The sequence below is a fragment of the Mycteria americana genome, chromosome 13 (genome assembly GCF_035582795.1).
Source record: "Mycteria americana isolate JAX WOST 10 ecotype Jacksonville Zoo and Gardens chromosome 13, USCA_MyAme_1.0, whole genome shotgun sequence".
NCBI lineage: Eukaryota > Metazoa > Chordata > Aves > Ciconiiformes > Ciconiidae > Mycteria > Mycteria americana.
Window position 1 is genome coordinate 17,672,240 of NC_134377.1, and position 25,505 is coordinate 17,697,744.

Below are 25,505 nucleotides of genomic sequence, written 5' to 3' on the forward strand. Positions count from 1 at the left end.
AAGCAGCAACTTCGGGAACGAGAAGGAACTCTCGTTTAGACTGGCCCATCGTGGAAGCCAGTAGCTGTCAAAGTTTAACCCTACGGTGCGCTTCTGGTACATCTCCACCTGCCTTCGGTATTCCTTCTGCTTGGCACAAAGTTTGAGCGTAAGGGAGCATGAAGAACTGCCAGGGAGCTCGACAGAGTGCAAGATACCTAGCGCAGAATGGAAAAATAAGCCATTTACACCATCATGCACCATTATTTTATTTCAGTTTTGCTTCGTTCCAAAAATAATTAAGGGACATCATAACCAGCAGTAGGCACAGCAGTGGGTTTTGCAGTTGGAGTCTCTAAAGATGACCGGATCTCTTGTGCCACGTGCCGTATGAGCACAGTCAGAAAGAGCCTCTGGTCTCGACAACTCTTGGCTTCAGGGCAAACTTCTCATAAACATCCAGGGCCCCAGTCTGACCCAGTACATGTTGAAGTCAGTATTAGAACTATAAGTAGATTAAAAGGAATGAAGATAGGGTAAACAGGTAGGCTTCTGAACACTCCCTCCCTCCCTCCCTCCCCCAGAAGAACACTGGAAAAGATGCATCAAGCAAGAAGAAATGTCCTTTCCCTTTCACTGATGGGAAACTGAGGCAGGAGAAGACCAAGTCACTTGTCCAAAGTCACTATAAGGCAATCTGTGGTAGCACCAAGGAAACGGTACTTCTCCATTGTTCTAGTCCAGTAGCTTAACTGTTCGCTGTCCTCACCGGACCCAATGCAACCAGAAGCATCATGGAAAGTATGGCTGAAACACCCTAGCATAGGAGGCATCAAGCAGCATAGCCCCTACGAGCTTATGAGCAGGTTGGGTCAGTTCTGGTCGCTGTAGTTTATGATTTTCTTAGTCCACCAAACCAGAACCACTCCCAGCTCAGCAAAGCAACCAAGACCATGCTAAAGAGTTTAAAGCATTAAAAACCACAAGATCAGGTCTTTGGAAATACAGCAAGTGCCTGATCAGCTCCAGTCCTGCTGCGGACTGCAGTCAGGATCAGATGCTGCACTGAATTGTCCCCTCTGGCTATCACAAACCACATGACCTTGGCACAGCATCACCCGAGGAGGAGGGTCTTCAGTCTTGTGATGTTAATCACCGTTGTAGGGGCTTCTTGAAGAAGATACCCAGGTGTCTACATGCTGGTGTAGATCTCGGCTGGTGCTTCGGGCTTCAGCGGTCATTCTCCGAAATTTCTGCAGGTAGACAATGATGAAGATAACCAAGATGCCCTGGAGGAAAAGGAGGATGAAGAGACAGAGCTGAGAGAGGAGAGCCAGGCTGCAGTACCAGTACTGGCACGTGGAGGTGATCTCGTCTTCCGTCAGATAGGCAATGATCCGGTTCTGCAGGTGAGCTGGGGAGGTGCATCTCACATCCCTGTATAAGGTCCGGTTCTGCTGCCACTGGAGCCAGGAGCGCAAGTAGAGGATGTCACAGTTGCATTCCCAAGGGTTGCCCTGCAGGTAGACGACCTGGAGGCTCTTTAGGTTGTCAAAGAGCCCATTGGGAATAGAGGTGAGCCTGTTGTAACCGAGGTGGATAATTTCAGCCGAAGGGCGGAAAGAAACTGGCAGTTTTGCTACAGTTAAGCCTTTTGACGTGCAGTCGATAATGTTGGGGGCACATTTGCACGGCACAGGGCATATGGGTATCACGAGTGGGAGGAAGCCAAGGAGGGACAAGAAGAGAATTCCACTGTTCATCTTCACCTGCAAACACTCCCCTGGTGAGACTGGATGAGGTGGAGACCACGCAAGTAGACACCACACACTCTAGGACTGACACCACAGCCCAGCTCTTCTGTTCGTTTGTTTTGAGGATGAATTTCTCAAGTTGGGTGAATCTGGTGTCCTTCAAGGAGATGCGAGAGCTCTGAAAAGAACAGAGTAAAGAGAAGTGTGCAAATTCTTGGTCTCTCATTACAGGAGAGGGAATGTTCCTGATCTTCCAACCCTGGATTTGAAGAGGGATATGAACAAATGGCTACTGCTGGGAGGCTTAGCTGCAGCCACCGAATTAATTTTCACTAGTCCTCAGAAGCGTACAAGAGCTGCTTGTATTTTCAGCATTACTGGAGGCGCATTACTAGGGTAGCCAAGAAAATTTACGTCATGGAATCAAAAATTAGAATACGAAACTGCTCGTGCCTTATCATAGCTCTGAATTACGTCTGTAAGCAAAGCTTTGTCCATGCAAACTGCAAAAGGAGATTCAGAAATAAATTTACTGTTACCACAAGTAAAAAATATCCTCTCCAGTTTTGAAAAGAAGTGATAAACAGTCCTTGGCCAGCAGAGAGGGTGCTGACCACCAAGGGTGCAGGTCAGTGGAGTTTTCCATGCCAGGCATTGCTCCAGCAGGTGAATAATCTGCTTCTGGAGCTGTGACCGTGCTGGGAGACATGGGTCAATGAGCTGTCTTTGTATTGCAGTCTCATGCCACTGCTGAACACATGAGCTGCTGTAACTTCTTCAGGAGAACAACTACACATACCTGCAACAAGGCAGTGCTTTTCTGTGCAATCCGTCAACCAAATAAAAAGAAAAAAAAAAAAAGAAAAAAGAACAGAAGGTAGCTTTGTTGACTTACCAGAGTAGTTCAGTCCTTGCTTTCTTGCTGGCTTTACAACACAAGAGGAAGGTCTTAAAGCAGTCCAGCCAGTGCAAGAGTGTTTGCAGCTGCATAGCTGAGCTCCCGGATAACCCCTTGCAGCTGGCTGGCAAGATAAGGGTCAGGCTCATGCCAGGGACACCTCCCACATGAGGCCTTCCTGCAAGTTTGCTGCATGTCACCAGAAGCTGAGGCTTCATTGAGCAAGTCTTGCAAGAAATGGGAGCTGACACTGCTCGCAAGAACACGTTTGCTGGGGGAGATGCTGACAGTACTGGTAACTATCATTCTGGGCCCACGTGCTCAGTCCAACAGAAACATCGCAAAGTCTCAACTGCAAAGTAGTAACTCAAAATGCATTTCAATCTGGAAGGTGACGTCACTGGTTTGTGCCGCACTCCCTGAGCACTGCGGCCTTTGGTTTCCCATCTCACCAGGAAGACTGTATTTGGCAGAGTGGTGAGACCTAGCACTTTGCAGTGTGCTGACCCTGAGGTTTCCCTTAAAGCAGTGACACAAATCTATTCCTAATTAGCAGTGGAAGATCCGCTGAAAGAAATGGACTTCCAGTGACCACACAGGTGTCAATAGTTTGGCCAAGGAGAAAGATCATCCAGGCAATTGCATCCTCTCATGATTATTATGGGGTAAAATATAACTCTTGGTGTTTCGCTGTCTCCATCAAAATAAACTCGTTAGATTCACAGGAAGGATGACAGACTGGGAAAGATAGTGCTCTGAGGAACTGCTCTTTTAATAGCCGGGTGAGTCGGCAGCTCTTGACGAGTGCAGCTTGCAGTTACCGAGAAAGACTGACCACATCCTTCATTCAGAAGTTGCATTACACAAATACTTGAACAGATAAGTCCAAGGGTCAAAACTACATTTAGGTGGAATCTTGCCTTCTCAAGGCCATCGCACCTTCACAGACATTCTTCTGCCATCAGCCTGACTGTAGGCATTGGCTATGCTCTTTAGGATAAGGCCACCGGAACTGTGAAACTGTTGCCCCACTGGGCCCAACTCTCTGTCACCTTGTACTGTGTACATTGCACAGAGCAGAAATGATGAGTGCCCTGAATGTGCTGATGTTAAAGAGAATTTAGGGTGTAAACAACAGCAGAATTTGTCCCTAACCAAGGGAAAATCTCTGATGCTCTAAACAAAACAATTAAGCCTTACATTTCTAGTAAGTTGGAGCAGATCATTCCAGTTGTTTCACTGCAGCAGGCAGGCAGAGTGGGAAAGAGATCTCAGGCTAACAAACGAACCCAGTTTTTCCTGCAGGGCCTGCTTTCCACTTGGGAGCAGCTTGACTACCGCAGGGTAAGTTTGCTCAGCAACGGCCTCGTCTCACGCATTTGGTGCTGCGTTTATTCACAGGCAGGTGTTCAGGCCAGGTGTGGCATGGCGCTGATCTGGAGCCAGACCCAGCCTGGCTCTGCACGCAGCACAGACTCAGCAATGCTCCTCTGGCTACTTACAAAATGGATTTCCTGGGACTGGATCCTGCCCAGCTGCCCATGGCTAATTCAGAGACTGCTCCTAGGGGAAGCTTAAAGATAGAAGAACTTCAGGATCGTCTTGTCTAGCTCCTGACGTAAACACAGGCCAGAAATCCCGTGCAGGAAGCCCTGCCCGGAGCCTGCTCCGACAGAACTGGATAAAAGGAGAAACAGTGTCAGTTTTGCTCTCTCCTGCCCATAATGTATCACCAATGCTGCTCAAGGGGACTGAAAATTAAACAGAAAGAGGTTGGTTTTTTGAATGTATTTATTTCACTGATCAATTCAGGTAGTAAACATTATTAATAATAATAATAATAACAATAATCATTTAATAAAATGGATATGTTTTAAAAGGTTTCATTTTTCTTTGTTCACAATGACAAAATGTTCAAACAGAAATTTACAAAAAAATATATATTATAATAACCCAACAGATGGACAGGAAGCAAAGAGCCTAGGAACGGAGCAGGGGGTGAGGAAGTCGCACGGCAGGAGCAAGCCAGCGTTAAAGCACAGCGGGGTTTGTGAGGAGGAGCAGGGAACGCCATCGCAGAGCACGAAGAGCGGGACCCCCTCCTCCGGGGGGAGGCATGCGGGGCGGCAGCGAGGACTGCACAGGCAGGACCAGCACAGCAGCGGCACGTAAGGAGTTCACGCCGCAGCCCCTCCCCAGTCAGGCGCAAGGCCCGAGATGTACCGACAGCCCCAGCTGCAGCCCGGGGCAGCTCTGCCAGTGGGCCACCACTGCCAGTGGGCCACCACCCCTGCAGCCACCCGCTCAGCAGGGCAAAGCTTGGCAGAGGCGTGGGAATGTGCCTGGGGGCGCAGGGGTCGCATAGGAGGCTGTGGAGGGTTGCGTGAGGGGAGGTGTTAAATTACTTTCCTATCCACACGTCTCACTGCCAGAGCCAAATGGCCAAGCTACATCTGCTCAGGAGTCTCTTCTCTGCTTACTGTGCAGCTCAATGCAGCAGTACAAAACGTTCCTCCTTTAATAAACGGATGCCACCTTCCAGGACAGAGTCTGAATCCCTGGTGCCCCCCAAAGTCAATCTCTAAACCCTTTCCAGGCAGCTCCCAAACTCTGGTGCTCTGGGCAGGGAACCTCCTACACGGAGACACGATTTCAGCGGTCCCACTGCCCCTCTGAGAAGCCATCTCTGGTGCCTCACTCCTGTGTGGTTTTTCCTCTAAGTGCAACTTGAGCCATCTTCGCCAGCTGGTAGCCCAGGGCTTCAGCTCTCCGTAGAGGACAGACTTGTGACTATCGACTTGATGTAGGAGCCATGTGCACTGAGCTGATGGAGGGACGGGGCAGATTCACCCTCAGCAATCCTGCCTGCCTGTGACCAGAGTACCCTGTGCTCTCACCAGCACACAGCACTTCCACACACAGCCCAGGATAAAAGCTGCCAGCTCCTCTATGTCCATGCTAAAGGGTAAAGGCCTCCTTTATCTTCTAGGAATGAATGTGTTCAAAAGAGGAACATCTCTAGCTGGACAGGGCTCATTTGCAACAGAACATCCTCTTCACAGACAAGACTAGTGCAAGAAAATAGGGGACAGGTACTGCAAGGTGTTTCCCATTATGCTAGCACAGATGAAGTTGAGAACTCAGCAGTCCTCCTGCTTTGGACAGCAGCAAACCAGCTCCAGAAAACCTAGAGGAAGCTCCTGTTTCTGGCTACTCCGCTGCTCAGTTAAGCACACTGCACAAAGAAAGGCTGTATTTCCTTCTTAAGCACCTCGGTCCTGCACGTTACTGAAGACAAGCTGAACCCTTCCCCTCTCCTAGGCTGGCACTGCCACTGTCACTTATGAGCTCAATACAGGGGAGAATGAAAGAAACAAAACAAAACAAAACACTGTTGGACACTGCTCTTGCCCAGCTTGCACATTTCTGCCAAGGGGCTTCTACCCTCGCTTTGTCCTTCCACACTGCGCCAGGGTCTCCCCCCCGCCCCTGCAGCCCGCGTTCTGGCTAAGCTGAGGCTTTGTACAGTGAATAACTGGAACCAGCCAACCTACTCACCACCTGGACAAGCCCTGGACAGGACTCTAAAGCCCCACGGGGGGAATCAGACAAACGCGGTGCCTAATAACAGAATTTATGGCCTGGCTATTCCTGGCCAACACTGTGCTTCCTACGCAGGGACATCTACTGGGGAGAGACAGAGATGGAGGAGCAGACACAAAGGGGGAAAGGAGACAGAGGAATCAGGCCAGGAGCCAGAGGAGCAGAAGGGCCTAGCCCATGGCAGCACTCCCTGGAGTCGGAGGGAAGAGCCAAGCGTCTCTCCCTCCAACAGCCCTGATTCCCTGCGAGCGCGGCAGTGTTGCTGGTGAGGCCTGCCCTGTCAGGCACATCACGCTCCAGGGCTCTGCTCTGGCTGCACTAAAGTTAAAAATACTGCAGGAAGCAAGAACAGGACAGAAGCTGCTGCCCAAAGAGCGCTCTTATCTCTGCCCAGCAGATCCACCAGGCTTCCCAGCACTGAGACAGGAAGAGCCTCGGACCAGGGAGGGGGAGATGGGCTGAGTCCCAGGGGAAGGGCAGGGGAGCAAGCGCCGAGTCTGCTGGGCTGCGCTCAGCCCCGTGCAGTGACGCTCCTGCACCTGCCACAGTGACCCAACGCCTGCCCGGACAGGCGGCTTGCAGGTCTCTGGTACGAGCCTACAAAACGGCCCCTTTCCCCAGGAGAAGCTCAGAGCTGGCAATGCGCTTGTGGGACTGCAAAGCCTGGGGGCAGGGCACAGCTCTGCATTTGGGGTTGGATTTCAGCCCTAGGGTTTCTACCCCCTCCACAGCAGTCCTGGCCAAGCACTCTGGCTGCCATGGTGCTTTTCAGAGCAGATACTGGAGACACACTGCAGCTGGATGACCAGAGCTAAACCATGAGATACCCTCACCCAGCTACTGCAGGGCCCTGGGGTTCCTCTACCAACACCTCCAGCCTGCCATGGAAGGAAACCATGGCTGAGAAGGTGCTCACTCCCATCAGCTCCTCCTTGCAGGCAACAGTCAACAACTCATCCTCTCTGCCAGAAAGATGTAACTGAGAGTAGCAGAAGCCATTTTCTTCTAACTGACCTCGAGAGACTCAGTCCCTTGCTGCTCAGTGCAAAGATGCTGGAGTTTCTGATAGGAAAAACAAAACCAACCAACTAAACAAAAAAAACCCCAGAAAAACCCAGGCAGGAAACCAGGCAACCATCAGGACCCCTGAGCAGGTCAGTGCACAGAGAAACCCCCAGCCCCAACTCTCTGGGCCAGAGCTGGGCCCAGGCTGAGGAGCCCGAGCAGTGCAGGTCAAACTCACAGGAGGGTACGGCTGCCTTACAATGCTTGTGCTGGCCCCAGACAAAGGGAACGGGGAGGGGGGCACAGCACCTCAGTTGGGAGTAAACATTTACGTGCATTGACACAGATAGTCTTCAAGTTCATACACCAGAGAAACCAGGACTTTAAATACCAGAGCATTCCCAAACAAGAAATTAGTACATGGGAAAGGGAGATCTTTTTCTTTTCTTTTTTAGGATGCCTTAGAGACGTCTCAGGCCATTTTCTTTTAAAAAAAAAAAAAAAAAGAAAAAGAAAAAAGAAAAGAAAGAATAATTATTAAAAAAGAAATACACATCAGTAAACTGTTAAGCGAACAGCCTCCTCCACAATCCAGCTGACCGCAAAGCCAGCATTGCTGCTAATAAATTAGAGGGTGCGGGTGCAGCTCTTGCCCACAAGTCTCTATACAACAGGAAACCTTTTCTAAACATCCACAGCTCTTGCCAGGCCTCAGATGGTCACTGGGGGATTCCCTCTGCCCTCCGAGTACCTGCCTCTCATTGATCCTGCATCTGCTGCTGCATCTTCTGCAGCATCTCTTGCATCCGCCGTAACTGCACGATACAGAGAAGAGAGAGTCAAAATGGGATCTGCTGTGGCCGGGAGCTGTTGATCTGCACTGGGGACAGTCCCTGGGGGCTGACAAAGGGATCCCTCAGAGAGTATTAACTCCTGCCTGAGCACAGAGGCATCTGTGTCGGGGGTGGAATGGAGCCACGTTCCCCCGACAGAGGAAGCCACAGCTTTCACCCCCTGCCCTCCGCACCAGGAGCCCATGGTGGGAGGCAGGAGTGGGAAGCCTCAGGACAGCCTCTGTGGGGCAATCCTGGAAAAACTCCTCAGATTCCAGCTCCAACACCAAGGAGGCCCAGGCAGAAATGGGTCTCACCTCCTCATCCTTCATTTTGATCAGCTTCTCCGTCTCAGTGTCCGGTGTCGGGAGAGGCAGGATAGGAATCGGGCTTTCTATCCTGTTGTCCTGAGTCAGTTTGCTAGAGAGACAGAGAGAGGGAAGACAGGCAGTCAGCTGTGGTTCAGGCTGGCTGGCTTTGGCGTCACCACGCGATGGTTGTCACTCGCAATGGCAGAACTGCCAGCAATGTGGCAGCATGCACCCAGCCGGGTGGAGGGGCTGTGGGGCAACCTAGCCCAGAGGTGTGGGATGCACTCAGACGCAGAATGCGACCAAAGTCAATAAAAATTTTCAAAATAGAAGCTTGCGGGTAGCTAACAGAGAAAACCCAAACCAGGCTCACACTGAGAGCAAACACAAAAATGGCTAATGTTTCTGACCACCTTTTGTAACTGCACTGGCAAGCTTAGCAGAGACATTTACAGACAATTTATCTGGTCTCCTTTGGCTCATCTGTGCATATGCCTACACATACACACAGCATCAGCACAAACCATCAGCATCCCTACGGCACCACGTGCTCACCATGGTCCTTTTTTTTCCAGGAAGATAAAATCAGGGAAGCAGCTTAATCGCCCCAAGTCTGATAACAAAGCCAGCCCTCATATTCAGGAGGCAAGAGACATGAGACACAACAGGGACAGCACGGCAGCATTGCGATGAGGGCTGGGCGCACACGAGTGCGGGCAGGGGACAGGGGAAGGAGGTGACTTTCTTCCAAAAGTCAGAGGAGCTCTCTGTAGTGAGGAAGGGGTGGTAGTAGCCTAAAATGCCTGGGCTGAAACTGGGAATCCAAGCTATCGCTTACAGGCGTTCACCACTTGGAGTCACCGCTGGCTCATTATTGAGTCAGTTCCAGCCCTGGAGCTTGGGATCTCCTCCCAAAATGTCTCTCTAGACAAGGACCCTTATCCCATTGCTAGAAATGGCCACGCTCTGGTTTTCTGAGACTTGTTCACTGGAAGTAGCCGTGGCGTGAGAAACAGTACCAAACTTAAAGCTTTTCTTAAGCTGAGCAATTGCTTTTTCATCATGCTCTGCTTTTAATAGATACATAGCCTACCTAAATAGCAGCTGTGACATTTCTCACAGATCTCTAGCATTTAACGTAGTTATTTTGGGATTCTGTATTCTCACTGTTGAAAAAGACAGGCACGTCTGCTATGCAAAAGTACTGAGGTACAGCGTGCGTGAACAGAACGTGCCAACCTCCATGTTTGCACACATGCAGGACTGTTCCTTGGTGAAGCACAGCCATTTCTGCTCTGCAACGTGGCAGCACAGAGCTACCCAGCCAGTTCAGGCAGAAAGTGAAGGGGATGGTTTACAACAGATGAGCCAAGACCTACTTAAACCTAAAATCTGTCACCAGTATTTCAGTCATGGAAGGGAGAAGGAATAAAAGAGGTTTCAAATGAGAAGCCCAGAGTGTTCTCTCTTCTATTTTCTGATCGTTGCGACTAAAACCACAGAGAATCAAATGCAATGGGAAGGCAATGCAGAGAAATCTTTGGAGATGTGTTAAGAGCCTTGCTAATTGCCTGGGTTCTGTTGTCTGAGAAACAGCAGCATCCCAAGGGTCATGCTGTCATTTGGACAGAGCTGTAGACCGCAGAATGCCTTCCTCTTTGGCAACGCACACAGCTATCACGCACCGGAGAGATGGTTTATCCCGTTTCATTAGGCTGGATGTATTTCACCCAGTGCTAGGAACCACTCTTCAAAAGAATCTCCAGGCCTGTTTCTCAAGATCTGCATGGGGAATCCTCAGACAGGAACGTGGATTCTCGGAAGCATCCCCACCACGGGTTCAGGCTGCAGGAGACACACTTGGATTTGCGTGTCTTCCAGTGCCATTCCCCAGGCTGCAGCCCAGTGTGTCGCCAGCAGACCCACAGCCTCCTGACCAACGAGCCATTCTGAGAGCAGCCCCAGCTCCACAGAGTGCGAGACACGCCTGCCACCTCCGGTTGAAGCAGTGGGGACCCACCTGGTCATTTGCTGGATGCACTGAGCTCGGTAGTTCTCATAGTGGACATCACAAGTGACATCCTTCAGGTCATGCATGTGTGTCCGGATCAGCATGTTCCGCAGCTTCACAAAGTCGCAGTGTGCCTGGTTTTCCACTGCAGAAGCAACAACGGGAGAGTGCTTGGGTCACCAGCCCTCTCCAGGGAGCCCCTTCTCACCTCCTGGCACCCAGGCTGGACTAAAACTGCCCCAGGGCCCCTTTCTCATCCTCCCCCAGCTCTCCCCCACCACTGCCTGGGGATCTCCCCCTGGCCCTGGCGCAGGCCTTGATGATGCTCTGTGCTTCTCGACACCAAGGCCAGGCTGCTGAGGTCACTGTGTTCCCAGGAATTTTTCTGGGTAAGAGGATTAATTAAGCACGTACAGCAGAGCCCTGGAAAAGGATGCTGCTCCCAGGTACATGCAATGTCATTGTTATAACCACAGCGAGTGCAGCCAGTGCTGGAGGCAAACTGCTAGTCTCCTCAGAATTTGGGACTGATTGCAAGGCCCCTGTAGGCAAAATCAGCCCCTGAGGAGCAAAGCCATGAGGAGGCAATGGTCTGGAGAGCTGCAAGAGCTGCTGTTACCACAGGGAGCCAGGCCCCAGGCAGCGCTGCGGGACTGTGCAGGGAAGCGTTGTGCTCAGTAGTGGTGGCTTGCCATGGTGATCTCCATTTACCTCTCTGCAGGGCCGGGGGAAGCGGGCTGTGCCAGGCCCAGGGTTTCAAAAAAGTTGATCCCACTGCCAAATGCCAGCACCCCGACAGGCACAGCCTCCTCCAGAGCCAGCCAGAGAGCGGAGCCAGCAGGTGGGCAACCCAAGCAGCCGGCACCAGCCCACAAATGCACACACAAGCTTTTGGGATCTAAAGCTGCAAGACCTTAAAGCAATGCACCAGCATGGGGGAATCGGCAACAGCAGCAAGAGTCATCCCAGGGTTATTCTGCCTACAGGCTTTACAAATTTTCTCCCTTTAGAACGGAAGAAAATTAGAGACAAACACATTGTTCATCAGCACAGCCTCCAGCCTGGCAACTCCAGCACATACAGGAGCGGCAGCAGAGGAGGGCATGCAGGAGGGTTTACGATTCAGTTTGGCTGAGGGCAATGGCTTCTCCCCGGAAACTAAACCGGCAATGCCCAGCTTCCCCCCTTAATATATGCCACGACAAAGTGCATGAAAGCCCAGGCATTCTTCCATTCACGCTGGAGCCTCTCTTCTTTGCTCTGTCACGGCTTCAGAGGCAGGGTGATTGCTACACCCCCCGTAACAGACCTCCTGAGCAGGTCCCAGTGCCTCTGTCCCTACCCTACCTTGTCCCCTGCCATGTGCCAGAGGTGGCACAGTCAGTCACGGCTGTGCAGAGGTGAGCTCCCCCCTGCCGTCCCTGTCGCACGTGCCCACCTGTCCTTCCCCCCATCCCTGGCTACCCCTGCTCACAGTGCTGGCTCCCAGGCACCGCGCTTACCTTCCACAATGCCCCAGGGGTAGAGCCGTCCACGGACTCGCTGGCCTTTCGCCTCCACCACTGTGTTACTGCCGATGACGGCAAAGGGAGCGCTCTCCTGGAATGAAAGGCATCGCTGAGCCCAGCTCAGCCCAGGGCTGCCCACGGATCCCTCCTGCAAGGGCCAAGCTCAAGTGGAGATGAACAGGAGGAGGAAAGCGCTGGTAAAAAAGGCACGGGGATATCCACACGTGCCACAGCACAGGACACCACAAGCCAGTTGCAGAGAAAAGCCTAAGGCACTGGGATCCGCAGGTAGCCTGATTCCCAGCCTGACCTCCTCAGCTGTCCTGAGGGAAGCTGTGCCTCTGCAGGTGCCTGCATCCCTTCTTGGAGGGGAAGCTCTACAAGGAAGCCAGAGCAGAGAGGCTTGGACACCAAGCAAGTGGGACAATGTAAGCCAAGAGCTTATCCAGGCAGGGAGGTACAGGCTGTGCTCCTCTCTGCTCGGAAGGGAGTCAAAGCCCATTGCACCTCTCTGACAGGAGAAACAAGGCCATACTGCATGGACACACAGGGCTGGCTCAGCCTGGGAGAGGGTCAGGCCTGGGCTGCTGGGGCCTCCAGACAGCCCTGTACAATCATGTTGTCACCCCCCATGCAACTAATGTGTCGCAGTGGTGCCTTATCACTCACAAATCACTCCTCCTTGCTGATGGCATTGCTCAGAAATAGGTGCTTACAAATGCTGTACAACTCAGCCTCCATCTTAAACGTACAGGCTGGGGTAGACCGAGGAAAGACTGACACTGCCTGGTGGGAGAGCAGAAGTGCCACGTCTTCATGCTACACTTGACTTCATGGCACCCGCAAGGACATCAGCACCTTCTCCAGGCCATCTACCGTGTGAGCCAACACAGGCTGTCCCCTGGCTATCCCTAGCACAGGCCTTTGGCACACACAGGGCAGCTCTGGCTCCTTCTGGAGCAACCGACACACCCATGAGCCAGAGTTCCCAGTCCCCGGCTGAGCAGGTTCCTTACCTTCAGCTCTCTATCCTGCTGCTTGAACTCCTCATCTTCATCAGAGTCACACTCAGGAAACTGGTACACTTTAATGCCAAATTTATCAATCTCTTCCCGGATCTGTGTCCATGCAAGACAAAAACAAAAGCATGCAACACTGAACAATACAGAAATGCTGGGTTTATTCCCTGTTTGTGCTACCATGGGTTTGCTATAGCCTACAGATGGCGAAAGGATTTGATGTTTCTTCTAGAGCTGGCCTCTCTGCAGACACCACTCGCCTTCTCACAGCAGAGCACTGCTGCAATTAGATTTGCAGGTATTGTGTGTATATATACATACACACATGCGCGCACGCTATATACATATATATATCTGTATCTATCTATCTATATCTCCCCTCCTTCCTCAGCCCATCCCTGCGACCACATCAGGTATACCCCTGTAGAGAAAGAGCATCTCACCCTCTCTTTTAGCTTCCGGATCTCGGAGGGGATCAGGCAGTCGGCTTTGGCAATCAGGGGCACAATGTTGACCTTCTCATGCAGAGCCTTCATGAACTCAACATCCACAGGCCTCAGCCTGCAGCAGGGACGAGGAGGGACACGGTTAGCAATGACACACTGGGCAGCTCCCCCTCCAGCCTCTCCCACCCACCCAGCTCAAAGGGAAAAGGACAGCACTGTCACAAGAGCCTGGGGCAGCACTGGGACAGCCCTCAGCTAGGGCTGTATCTTCTGGAAAGCCATCTCAGATTTTAGCTGCTGCATATCTCACACAGACACAGGCTGGGTATTTGCTCCCTTGCAGGCCAAATACCGCCCAGGCCACAGCCCGGGGCCTCCCTCCGGCTGCCCGGGGCTGCAGCCACCCAACACGGCCCCTCCAGCTGCTCCAGGCTAGGCTGGCACACGAGCCAGCAAGGGCAGGGACTGAAGGCAGCTTAAAACTCCCTTTCCTACCCATCAGTCAGGCTTAGCTAGATAGGCAGATACAAGCCTGTGTGGCATTATTTCTCCTGATTTCCAAAACAGGCTGCAGGCCTGAGGGAGATCCGCTCTGCCTGATCACAGGCAGTCTGTCGTGCCAGCGAGGGGGAGGGAGGTGGTGTGATGCTCAGCCGAGGCAGAGCATCCAGACAGCTCTTCTCCTGTGCCAACAGCCCTGCCAATTTACAAGCTGCTATAGGGCAATCCGGGGGCACAAGGGTCTTCCCTCCAGACTGAGTCATACCCCGGCCCCAGAGCTGGGGCTCTCACCCGTGCCCGAAGGGCGAGATGAAGTACAGGCAGCAATGCACTCGGTTGTCCTGGATGTTCTTCCGGTTCAGGCCACTCTCATCACGGAAATACTGCTCAAACTGCTGGTCAATATAGTCAGTGATGGGCTTCCAGCTGGGAAGGGCAATTCAATCAAAACAAAATCATGTGTTTAACAGGACACTGTCTTCTAGGGACCATGAGGCAGTACCATCCCCTTCCCACTGCCAGACCCCCTTTCTGTGAAGCACCCACAGAAAACAGATGTGGCCGAGGACTAGGAGGAAGGCAGCACTGGCCTGCTCACCACTCAGTGTTGTTAACAGCATCTCCAAAGCCTGGTGTGTCCACTATGGTCAGCTTCAGCTTGACACCCTTCTCCTCAATGTCCACCGTGTGCTTGACGATCTCCACTGTCTGGTTGATTCTCTCTTTGAACAGGAATATGTGAGTTAAAGCCAGGCAGTAACTGGGGATCCCCGCTCTCACCCACGACACGCTGGCTCCCTCCTTATCACTGAGCACCGGGAGTAACATGGGTTTCAAAAAACCCTGATCATCCTCTAAGAAGCCTCAAGGGAGTGGTACTGTGGGAGGCCCGCAGCAGGCAGACAGACCCTGAGAAGATACACAACCCTCTGAAGTGCTCGTAGCCCAGCTGTTCTGAACATTTTGTCCACTCATTTGGTAAGGGGAATCCCTACCACACTCCAGCACCCAAGAACAAAAGACAAATCTCAACATCTCAACCCAAAGGGCTAGTGCTGCTCTGCAGCCTCGTCTTCCCTTCACAGGACACAAGAGCCCCACAGCCAAGCCCTTCTTGCTCGAATACTAGTGCCTCTGCAGCCAGCAAAGGAGAGCAGAGCAACAAACAACAGGGCTGGGATCCAGCCAAGCCTGTAGCTGCTGCTGAAACGAGGAACCAAAGTACTGGTCCTCAGGAAAGTCCAGACCTGCGGGCACAAGAACGATTTGCCCCCTTTGTCCCCAACTTACCCTCTGCGTTGAGGAGCTTTCTGTCTTTGTAGAGGTCTGTCAGGAACAGGCTATTCACCAGCGTGGATTTACCCAGACCCGACTCTCCTAATTGACAGAGTGCAAAGGGGAGGAGGGAAAAGCAAGCAACATGACCCACTAATTGACTTACAAATGAAACTCTGAATAAGGCTTTGAATCCTGAGCCAGAGGAAGTGAGAGAGATGAGCTGTCAGAAGCTGTTTATGGGCATTACATTTTTCCAGCAGTGGGAGGACTTTTGCTGCAAGATGTCTCAATCCTTGCTCAAATGTGATCTCCAGCTCCTCCATCCTCCCTTCCCTTCCCTCGGTCCCTGCCTGGCCCCGCCGTCACCACCCAGACCAGTTACTCTGTTGGAGGAGAAGCTACACGCAGTGCTTGCTCGAGCGGGCTTTGAGTGGTCAGGAGGGGCCCATTGCTCCTGGGGAAACAGCGCGACTGCAACACCGGCTGGGGAGCGAAGCAAGGTCTGAGACAAGGACCAGAACAGAGCGAGGGGAGGATCCAGACGCTAAGGGAGCACCTAAGGGAAGCGAGGAGAGCTGATCCCCTCCATGCACCCACCGTGTGGCCCAGCCACCTCCATCCACGGGTAGTCTCACCTGCGACCATCAGGGTGAAGTCGAAACCCTTCTTCACGGATTTCCGGTGGACCTGGTTCGGCAGAGTGGCAAAGCCCACGTATTGCTTCTCATGGTCCTGCAGGGCAGAGATGGATGGGAGCAGGTCAGGGTGTGCCAACCCTGCTGCTCGAGTCTCACGCAGCAACAGGGAGCTGGACTCAAAAAGCTCCTGAGACAGAGCCAAGGGGTAGAGGAGAGGTCGGTCCCTGCCCTGGCAGTGGTGTAGGGCAGGGCACGCACCTCCTCTAGGCTGAGGGGCTTCTGCCCTTCCTGCAGGTGGGCACAGAGGCCACCTCCCCGCTGCTGCAGCCCTGCTCAGCTGCTCCCACCAGCAGACGCGCAGCTCACGGCAGCCTCCCAGCACAGAGAGCACAAGGGAAAAGGCGCATCCCACCGTTCCCACCAGAGAGCACACCTGGGGCTGCTACTGACACACGGCTTTCCTAACTCTTTGCTTCTCCTGCAGTCACAGGATCCCTTCGCAGCAGGGTCACCAAATGTCACCTCTCCCCCGGTCTTTCAGAGCCATTTCTGCATCCCTCCCTCCAGAGGCGTGTGCGGTACGTGATGGAGAGCTCTCTCTAATTACAAGCACCCCAGGGCTTGTGGTGTCCTGAGCCGTGTCTAGAGGAAGGTGCGGTGGCTTGGCTTCTGCTTGACCTGAGAGGGGATTATTTCTTGCTGTGTCACAGCCACTCCTGGCTGAGTAAGAGGAAATCCTGAATAATCTCTAGTGTTATTTCTGAAGAGACGGAAGTTCAAGGAGCACGGGAAGTGGGAAGATATGAAAGGACTGAGAACACAGGTGAGATGCTTTCGGTGAGGGTATTACATATGGTATTACTGGAGCCTACCTACCTATTACCTACTGCCCAACCACCCCCCAGATGCAGACCCCCATCGCTGAGGGCTCTCTTACCGCGTAAAAGCCGCAGCCACCCCGCAAGCGTGGCACACGCTCTGCACAAGAGCGCTGAATGCACGCAAGGAGCGGCATGACCAATGGTGTGTTTCACAAGCACGCATCCCGCAGCCAGGAGCAAACGCGCACCTGCGCCGTGTCCCAGGGGCACACACCCTGCTCGTGCAGGGTACGTCCTGAAAGGCGAACGCAGGACTCGCAGACCTGCTCCAGCTGCTGGCCCCAGGCTGGGCCCAGCACACGGTCTGGTGCTCGCAGCCGGGGCAGCTGCAGGTAACTGTGGCCCGGCCGCTCCATCCAGCCAGCCTCCTGAGCACCCCTGGGCCTTCACAGCCCACACCCCCACGGCAGTGCGTTCCCCTCCCCAGGCCTCACTGCGGAGGGAGAGTGGGCACGGACCCTGGCAAGCACCTCCCATCTCACATACTTTCCAAGCTAGACCCAAGGGGAAGCAGCCGTTCACAAAAGCCTGAGCTAGAGACATCACGGACTCTGCATTTCAACATCACTTAAAATAAGCATACCCCTGGGATTCACACCACAGGCAAATCCACAGAGCCAGAGTTCCTCAAAACCAGCCCCAGCTCCCACCCGGCCACGGATGCCTTCAAGCATACAGCTGTCCTCACCCCGCAGCTCTCTAGCACTGGTTCTCCAGGCACAGCAGGGAAGACCTCTGCTCCTAAGTTTAACTATCTCGATTCCTGGGGCACACGCTCAAAGAAACACAAACTACAATCTGGTGAGTCGAGCTTAGGGCGATGCTGACTCGCACCTATTTCCATACTGCAAGTGGGCGATGCAGCTCCCGAGCAGCCCTCTGCAGCCCCTGGCCGCACGTCCACGCGTGTGAGCATCCTCGGGTGTCCTCAGCTGGGCAGACTGCAGTCGTGGGAGGACCTGGAGTCTCCTCCTCTCAATTTATGGCTGCTCTGGAGCTGCCCACTCAGACAGGACAGGCATGGCTGATGGCCATTGTGGCCCAAGGACTCTGCTCTTCAGCACGGTCCCTGCCTTCTAGAAATTTAGGTTTAGTTTGGGTCTTAGACTTGGTCACTTTAGCCCTGACAGACAGAGTGACTGTGGGCTCCGGTCTCCCTCACCTCACCCCCTTGCTAACGTAGCTGAAGTAACGCTGCTCCACCACCCCACAGCCCAGAAAGGCAGGAAGGGACAGAGCAAATGAAATTAGAGAGAAGTGGGGAGAATTAGAGAGTGCCTGAAGCGCTCCACCGGCAGCTCTAATGGCTGAGCTAAAAGGCATTGGCACCCCAAAGCAGCGGTGCAGCGAGCAGCGGCGAGACCCCAGGGTGAAAAGCGATGGCAGCTCTGATGAGCTGTACGTGGCAAAGCAACGCCTGCCTGGGGGACGCTGCGAACTGCCACCCAAAAGGCTCAGCAAAGGGTGAACACAAGGTGTGCAAAGCAGGGTGAGAAATGCGATAAAGGCCAGATCTTTGGGAAGACAACCATCACCTGCTCTCTCCAGCGACTTGACATGTGAAACAGCACTAGTAACGCACTAATAAAACCATAGCTGAGGCTTGGGGTGTGCTTCTGTTATCTTCTTTGTTTTTTAACCTAGGTGACTAAGGGCTGACAATGGAGACACTGGGGAGCTGAGCTCTGGTGCAACTCCACTCACTTCAGCCAGGTGTAACTGGCTGAACCAGATCTCTTGTTTCTGTTCAGCCCAGCCAAGAAAGCGTGGATTTACTGTACCTCTGGTTACCTCCCCATAGCTCGGTGGAATCGGGACACTTGAAATGAGCAAATCCCGGCTGGCGCAGGACACTGCCCTTTACTCACGACTCACGCGGTCATTTCCCTCGCATTAAGGAAGGTCAGTGCTGAGCACAAGGCCAAGAGAAGAGCTTCCCTCGCAGTGGGAGGCAGCCAGAGTCGCAAGGAGAAAAGCCCTGTCCCCAGCCACGGACGCGCTGCAGAGCCCTGCCAGAGCCAGAGCCAGAGCCAACGTGTCCGTAAAGGGGAAGGCAGGAGATGCAGGGGAAATTGGAGAAGGATCCCGTTCTCCTAACAGCCTTCTCTCAGGAACAACAGCATGGTCCCTGCACCACCGCCAGCCTAGACCCACAGTTCCTCATCTCAGCTTTAAGACAGCCAACGCGTGCCCCCAGCCCAGTCGTGTCGGGACACTGCGACAGGCACGCGCCACCGTCTCTGCTAGCGTGCCAACATCAACATCACACTTAAGGAGCCCCAGTAGCCTTGTGAGCCTGGTGTCTGCCTCACTCAAAGCTCTACACCACTCACCATCTTCGTTAGGACCCAGCACAGACACTATCTGCAGAGCAGCCTTGCGTGGGATGGAGAGAGCTGAAGCGGGCGTAGAGGGCTGGGAGGGCTGCTGAAGGAGGCGGGTGGCTTTCTGGGTTGTGAAAAGCTGAAATCCATTAATTAGATGAGAGACTTGGACAGAGGGAGTTCCTGGAGGCATCACAGCCCCCTCCACATGCTCCTGACCCTCGCGAGCCAGCTCCCATCAAGCGGAGGGAGGCTGGGACAGCCGGTCGCTGCACCGCGCTGCCTGCACCAGCCCCAGCTGTCGGGAAAGGGCCCCGGCCAGCTGAGCCAGCGGCACTCTGGCACGAGGAGCCCCTCTCCCCACCTCCTCCTCCACGTGCTGCCTTTGTTCCCGCTGGCGTCCCGCTCCCACGCGCCTGGGAACGTGCCCCGCACACCACAGCGGAGGCCACCAAGAGATGTGGCCCACCTTTGGGGGCCCTGTTACAAACCAAAGCTCCCCAAGCCAAGCAAAACGTGTCTGTACTCTCCCTTGGCACACGCTGGCCGGTGCACCGGACATCACAGCAACACACTGCATCCTCACATCCTCCACCACCCGGCCGAGGTGGCCAAGGCTCCCTGGCAGGCAGTGCTCTCCCTGGGAGTTGAAGCCAAGGAACAAAGCACTGGTGGGTTCGAGTCCTGTTCCTGCCAGGGGCAGAGACATTTGGAATCTGTTGCATAAGAGGAGAAGCCATCCCCGGTACCAAGGTGTCCGCACGGCTGTCTGTACCTCCGAGACAGGGTACGCAGCATGGCCTCCATCGCTCCTGCCATTCCCGATTCCCTCCTCACCTCCCTGGTGGACGTGCTGTTTAAATCAATCCAGATCTCGTGTGACTTCACCATTCAGCCTGGGGATAAACGGAGCCTTGCTGGGTATATTCAAAACGGCTAAAATTCAACACCATGGGACCACAGAAAATTTGAAGAATAGCCCCTACCCCAGGTCTGGAGCAAAGCCCAGAAATGATGGGGCTTGTGCTGGGATCCTGGTGCCCCTGCCTCCACTTTGGGGGGGGGGGGGGAGGGGGAGGGCCCTCTTGGTGTTACAGCCTCCAGCGCAAGCCGTCCAGCTCCCTCCCAGGCAGCCCTTCATCCAGCCGTTCCCCTCTGGCCAGGCACGGCCGCCACATCCGCGTCTGCACGAACCAGCACAGCCCAGCCCCAGAGGAGCAGCAGACCCTTCCCTTCCTTTCATTGCCAGAAAGCTGCATAAATTCAGAATGCAAACAGCCCCCAGGGCATCTCCCGTGTTGCCTCGGGCCTGGGGCTGAGCATGGGAGTTATCAGCAAAACCACTCGCCCACCAGCATTTGCTGCAGCAGAAAGAAAACCGGCTAGCAAAGCACAGCGTTACGATGACAACACAAACCAGGCTGCGTTTGGGCACACACGCAGCACTAACTCCCGTCCTGAGCGCCCCAAGCACACACACGCCATTCAGAAAGGGAATCACTGCATCAAATAACCACACAAAAATGTCACGCATCTCCCAGCTGTCCATCGCGCCCCTCGGCCCTGCTCCTGCAGGGGCTGCTCCCCTCCTTTCTCTCCCCGCCATCTCTCCCTTACCAGCGTCTTTCCGCTCCTCTGCTCCTCAGAGGTCTCATCTTGTGCTGCACACGTCTGCTCGGGCACCATGCTCCCCCCTCCTGTCCCTGCTGCTCCCCAGCTCGCACGGTGCTATAAATACATCCCCATACCTTCAGCTTGGCCGGGTGGCTTCGCTGTGCCTGCGTCCGCGGAGAAAGCAGCCGCTCCACTAACCGCTCCTGAATAATGATTGAATCCATAACCACGGCCGGCAGGACGGACAGCCACTGCGGGCCAAGAAAAAAAAACCCAACCCATGTGTTGCCTCCCAGCCTTTGCTAAATCCATGCGGCAGCCCCCCCGCCTACGCATGCACACACATGCAGGGCTGGCTCAGCTCGCCTCGGCGCAGCGGCCCGGCAAGGCGAGGAGAGGCGAGGAGAGAAGAAGCGAGCGGGCTCCCACGGCAGCTGCCTGGGATTTCCTGCCTCCGCCTGTGCTGCGGGAGGAGCCTGCCAGCAAGGACAGGACAAAAGCCACCACGCCAGCAAGGACAGGACAAAAGCCACCACGCCAGCAAGGACAGAGGCAATGTCTCTCGCTCTGCCAGTGTCCTGCAGAGAGGTTGTGCACGTACCGGATGCTGTCCCAGCCGTGAGTCTGACTCCTTTTGTCAGATGGGCTTATTCAGCTGGAGGATTTCTTAGATATCCTGACTCATGCAGCCGAGACAAAGGTTTGCTGCAAGGAAACCTGCTCTTGGTGAAAATGTGCTGCTTCTGGTTGCGTGTGCGAAGGCCTACAGGGTCCGGAAAGCTCCCAAAAAGCTGGGTCCAAACTCAACCCCCAGATCCTCATCCTGGTTGACGTGGATCTGCCTCCACGTGGTGCAGGTCCATCTGTTGTCTAGTCCAGGCTATATTGCAGCCTGATCTCTGAATCCAACTGGAATAGCAGCTGATGTATTCTGGACCTTACAGCAACCATTTAAGCTTTGAAGACATTTCCAAATAAAGAAGTATCTGTGTATTTGTTAAGCACAAGTACCCAGCCCAGCAAGGGCCTAGCACGCACAGAAAAACCATTCAAACCTCAAGTTTGGATTCTGATCCTACGTGTAAGACCTGCTTTCCAGCTTTTCTATGCAGCCATAGAAACTGAACAGGAATTTATTTGAAACAGACAAAAGCTGATAGTCTCATATAATCACAGGATTCCAGAAACTGGGGAGTTATTATCACACCACGTATAATAAAGTCACACGAGATGGCAGCACCGGTGGTGCTGGAGGAACCTGCCACTTGCCACACGGGTTCCTGAGCAGCTTTCTGCTCGCAAACGGGGAAGGACACAGGCTGCTGCCACGCTCCTGCCTTGCTCCCAGCCAGAGCTCCCGCTGCGTCTCTGGGAACCGCAGGTCTCTGGCAGCGGCTCCAGAGAGCACCTGGCCAGCGGGGTCTGCCCTGGTCACCTCAGGCCACAACCCAGGGCCGCCGCCACACACCCCAAGCGCGGCTGACACCAGGTTCTGCTATAAGGTACCAAGTTACTGCAAGGTCTCCAGTGGCCTGAAGTCTGGGGGCAGCTGTGAGAGTGGAAAGGTCTTAGAAACACACCACATGCTGGAAAAAAAGGAAAGGAGGAGGAGGAAGAAGAAGAGCAGTGTTTTACCTATGCTGCCATCCTGCAAGCTGAGGGAAGGCGACCTCAGAAGTTGCAAGCACGAGGTCCTAAAGGCTGAGAAAAATAAATGGAGGAGAACTGGGAAACACTCCTGGAGGAGAAAAACTCCTGCCATACGGCAGCTGTCATATTGCATGCATGAAGCCCTTTTCCAAACCACGCTGCTCTGCCTGCAGCATCCTTAAATTACACCCATTGGGTTTTGTTCCCAATCGTTTCTGTGTGTAACAGTCTAGCGGAAGGCCTGGACGGAGATCCAGGTGTGACAAGAATTGCCCCCTCTCAGAACACGTCCCTGCTTGGCAGCTCTGCCCCTGCTTTGCAGTGTTGCTCCATTCCTCAGGGAGACGACAATCCTACAACGTCCTCTGAGCCCAGTGGTAGGTCAGGCCACGCTCACGACACTGGTTTTTTCTCCCAGATTCACAATATCTAATCCCTGCTTTCCTGACTGGAGGACTCCGCTGCCAGGGTCTACAGCTTGTGCATGACTGAAGAGCAATGAAGGTACCACACTGTCTGCACTGGGGAGACCAAAGATGCATCCAAACTTACTTGAGATACACAGAGGTTTCACCAGTCCTTCCACACCATACACCACAATAGCTGCAAGCAAACCCTCTCCAACTCCGATGAATTCTCATGGCTTGGTAAACCGTTGTCTGGGGACCACAGGCCACATGGCCACCAACCACAAGCATCTTCCATGGGTACATGGAGACATGCTGTGCCCCCACGAGCCTACTGCACCAAACCAGAGCATTCTTCTGAGCTGGGATCACAGATGAAGTCAATGATTTGGTTGCAACAAAACCACAGTGTTGTTCATGGCCCCAGGAGCCGTGCTGACAGTGCAGAGAGGAACAAGGGGCTACTGTCTCCTGAGCGCCTTGAGCCCTCACACATCACACTCGCTCTCAGGACTGGCAGCCAGGGAGGAACTCCAGCCAGGAGGCCGCGCCTGGGAACGCAGAGAGCAGATTAGAAAAGGAAACCCAGAAGGGCAGGTCTTGGCTACAGAGAGCATCTTAAGACTGCACGGCCAGCACTATGGCTTTCGAAATGCTGAAGGAGGGTCAACCGGTCCCATGCTCAGCCTCCTCTGCCTCTCCTACACATGCTCATCTTGGCTCCTCTCCTACCCAGAGTCGCCAAACCAGAAATGATGGGCCAAGGAGAGGACACGTTTGTGTCCCTCAGATGTGCCACATGACACACCCAGAGCCATTGGCGCAGGCTGGTCTGTCTGCAAACTTCCCAAAGACAGCCAAGCCTTATTTTGCCCCTGTCCTTCCCGATTGCTCCCCTCCCTTTCCACACAGCCCCTGGAAATGCCCAGTGTAAACCCTGGCCTGCTCCTCCAACAAGAAATCTGATGTATGACACCCTTCAAAGAGGAAAAATAGCACACAGGACATCTCACACATGGCGTGCAGCAGAGCTCAGCAGGGAAATGCACATCTTTGCCCTTTCAAGATCTAGAGCAAAACCAAAGTGTTTTCTTCCACTGGCTTGTGGGCCACAGGCACCTCCAACCTCCTCTCCAGGCAGGCAGTAGCAGCAGCAGCAGCTCAGGGGTGAAGCTGGCAGCAGAATCCAGCTCTCTGACTGTCGGAGCAGAGCTCTGCTCGGCCCCAACCCGTTGATCACTCAGCAAGGGAAAGGCAGGCTTGGGGTGCACCAAGCCAACCCACCTCACGGACCAGCCCTTCTTTGTCAAACTGTGACAGCAAAAGAGAAAGACAAAAAAATAATGAGCGCTGCCTGGCACAGCCCAGCCCCTCGGTGTTGCTGCTGTGTTGAGCACTTGCTTACTAACAATGGAGCCAGGGCAGAGCCAAACTGCACGCCCATCCTTCTGCAACGACCCTCTCCTTTGGCTCGTAAAAGCCGGCTCGGGGCGAGCACAGCCTCGAGGGCTGCTCTGGGCAGGGGACGCAGCACGCGTGGGAAGAGCTGTGGCTGTGCGCTAGCAGCGACAGAGCGATGTCCTACTTCTGCCTTTATTAGAGGGGATTTCTAGCCTGCAGTGCTGAAGATGGGCTCTGAGAAGAGGAGAGAAAACACGATTTCATTTATTTAGATGTAAACTCACGGAAGACGAAATTCACCACTGGGCAGCTGGCTGGAGCGCAGAAACATCCCCAGGAGCAGCCCATCAGCCTTGCGAGGGCAGGCGGGGGCGAAGCCCCAGGGTGCACTCCAGGCTGCACTGCACAGCGCCAGCCCAGGGAACGAGGAGCCGCGCTTCACCAACAGCCCTAATTGAAAGCAGTCGCAGGGCTGTGCTATTGCACAGTCATCAGAGCTGGAAGTGATACATCCATTTAAGAAAAACACCCAGCACTCAGGACCTGGCAGCGGCAACGGGCAGAGATCAGCCACACGGAGCTCAGTGCAGTGGGTAGAGGCGGCTGCGAACACGACAAGCAAGGAGCAGAAACGACATGAGGATGAGCAAGGGGAGATCGGCACAGATCAGAGATGGGGATGGGGGCAGGGAGAGGAAATTCTGTCCTCGGCTAAATTTACACCATCTTGGCCAGGCTCCAGCCACAACCACCAGAGCCCCAGACACCTTCCTCCCAGCAGCCCCCAGCTCCCATCGAAGCGGGGCTTTCTCCTCGGCAGCCTCCACGCTCAGCCTTTTGCATGGGCTTAGCAAACAGGCTCAGCTCTGAGCAGCGAAGAAAACACAAGCGGGAGCTAGATCCAGAGGTCCAGGTGTGAAGAGCTCTCCCCCCACATCAACCAGAGCACCCAGGGGAAGCAGCATGGTGCAGGGAGACAGGGCCCCAGCCAGCTCGGAGGAGAGGTCCCCCACCCGCAGGGGAGCTGGTTTCTGGCAGAGATGCTACAGCCTAAAGACTGCAGTGCTCAGGCTCCATCCTTGGTGAACAACCAGCAGCGTGTCATGGAAGGAAAATAGTCAGCATGATCCAGACGGACACTCTTGAGCAGCACAGAGCCATAGGGGCAATAGGGTCCCCACAGGGACGCAGCCGGCCAGCCTGGCCTGCGCAGGGGACTGGTGAGGCTCTGCATATCCATGCCTCAGCAACGTCAGCACAGTCACATCACGACAGCATTTATGGTTTTTTCCTCTGAAGCAGACAAAGCTATTTCCAGAATTTCTCACAGAAGGGAAATTCGGTTCCTGGCTACTTTCTACCAGGACGGGAAGGGCAATTCCAGAGGAGCTGTTTGTTCAAGTCGAACGGGAGCAGCAGCAGGCAGTAAACCCATTCCCAGCTT

General features: G+C 54.0%; 2 protein-coding genes across 10 annotated transcripts in view; both read right to left on the reverse strand.

Moving 5' to 3' along the window:
• Positions 1-230: 230 nt before the first annotated feature.
• Positions 231-2,884, reverse strand: GP1BB (glycoprotein Ib platelet subunit beta). Its single transcript, XM_075515843.1, has 2 exons — positions 2,629-2,884; positions 231-1,911 (listed from the first exon to the last, which is right to left on the reverse strand). The coding sequence occupies exon 2, from the start codon at positions 1,740-1,742 to the stop codon at positions 1,128-1,130; it is 615 nt and encodes a 204-aa protein (XP_075371958.1). The 5' UTR covers positions 1,743-1,911; positions 2,629-2,884; the 3' UTR covers positions 231-1,127.
• A 2,464-nt stretch (positions 2,885-5,348) lies between these two features.
• Positions 5,349-25,505, reverse strand: part of SEPTIN5 (septin 5) — a 46,892-nt gene continuing 26,735 nt past the window's right edge. For 4 of the 9 annotated variants that reach the window (XM_075515830.1, XM_075515835.1, XM_075515839.1 and 1 more), the window contains 10 exons: positions 15,782-15,878; positions 15,159-15,245; positions 14,467-14,590; positions 14,160-14,294; positions 13,365-13,482; positions 12,919-13,020; positions 11,897-11,993; positions 10,404-10,539; positions 8,390-8,492; positions 5,349-8,054 (listed from right to left, as the gene is read on the reverse strand). In XM_075515830.1, coding sequence (XP_075371945.1) covers positions 7,998-8,054; positions 8,390-8,492; positions 10,404-10,539; positions 11,897-11,993; positions 12,919-13,020; positions 13,365-13,482; positions 14,160-14,294; positions 14,467-14,590; positions 15,159-15,245; positions 15,782-15,878 — 1,056 coding nt within the window. In that variant the 3' untranslated portion in view covers positions 5,349-7,997. Of the gene's footprint in view, positions 8,055-8,389; positions 8,493-10,403; positions 10,540-11,896; positions 11,994-12,918; positions 13,021-13,364; positions 13,483-14,159; positions 14,295-14,466; positions 14,591-15,158; positions 15,246-15,781; positions 15,879-20,606; positions 20,691-20,737; positions 20,807-21,320; positions 21,441-25,505 lie in introns of those variants that run through there. The other 5 variants (XM_075515829.1, XM_075515831.1, XM_075515832.1 and 2 more) reach the window with 5 other exon arrangements.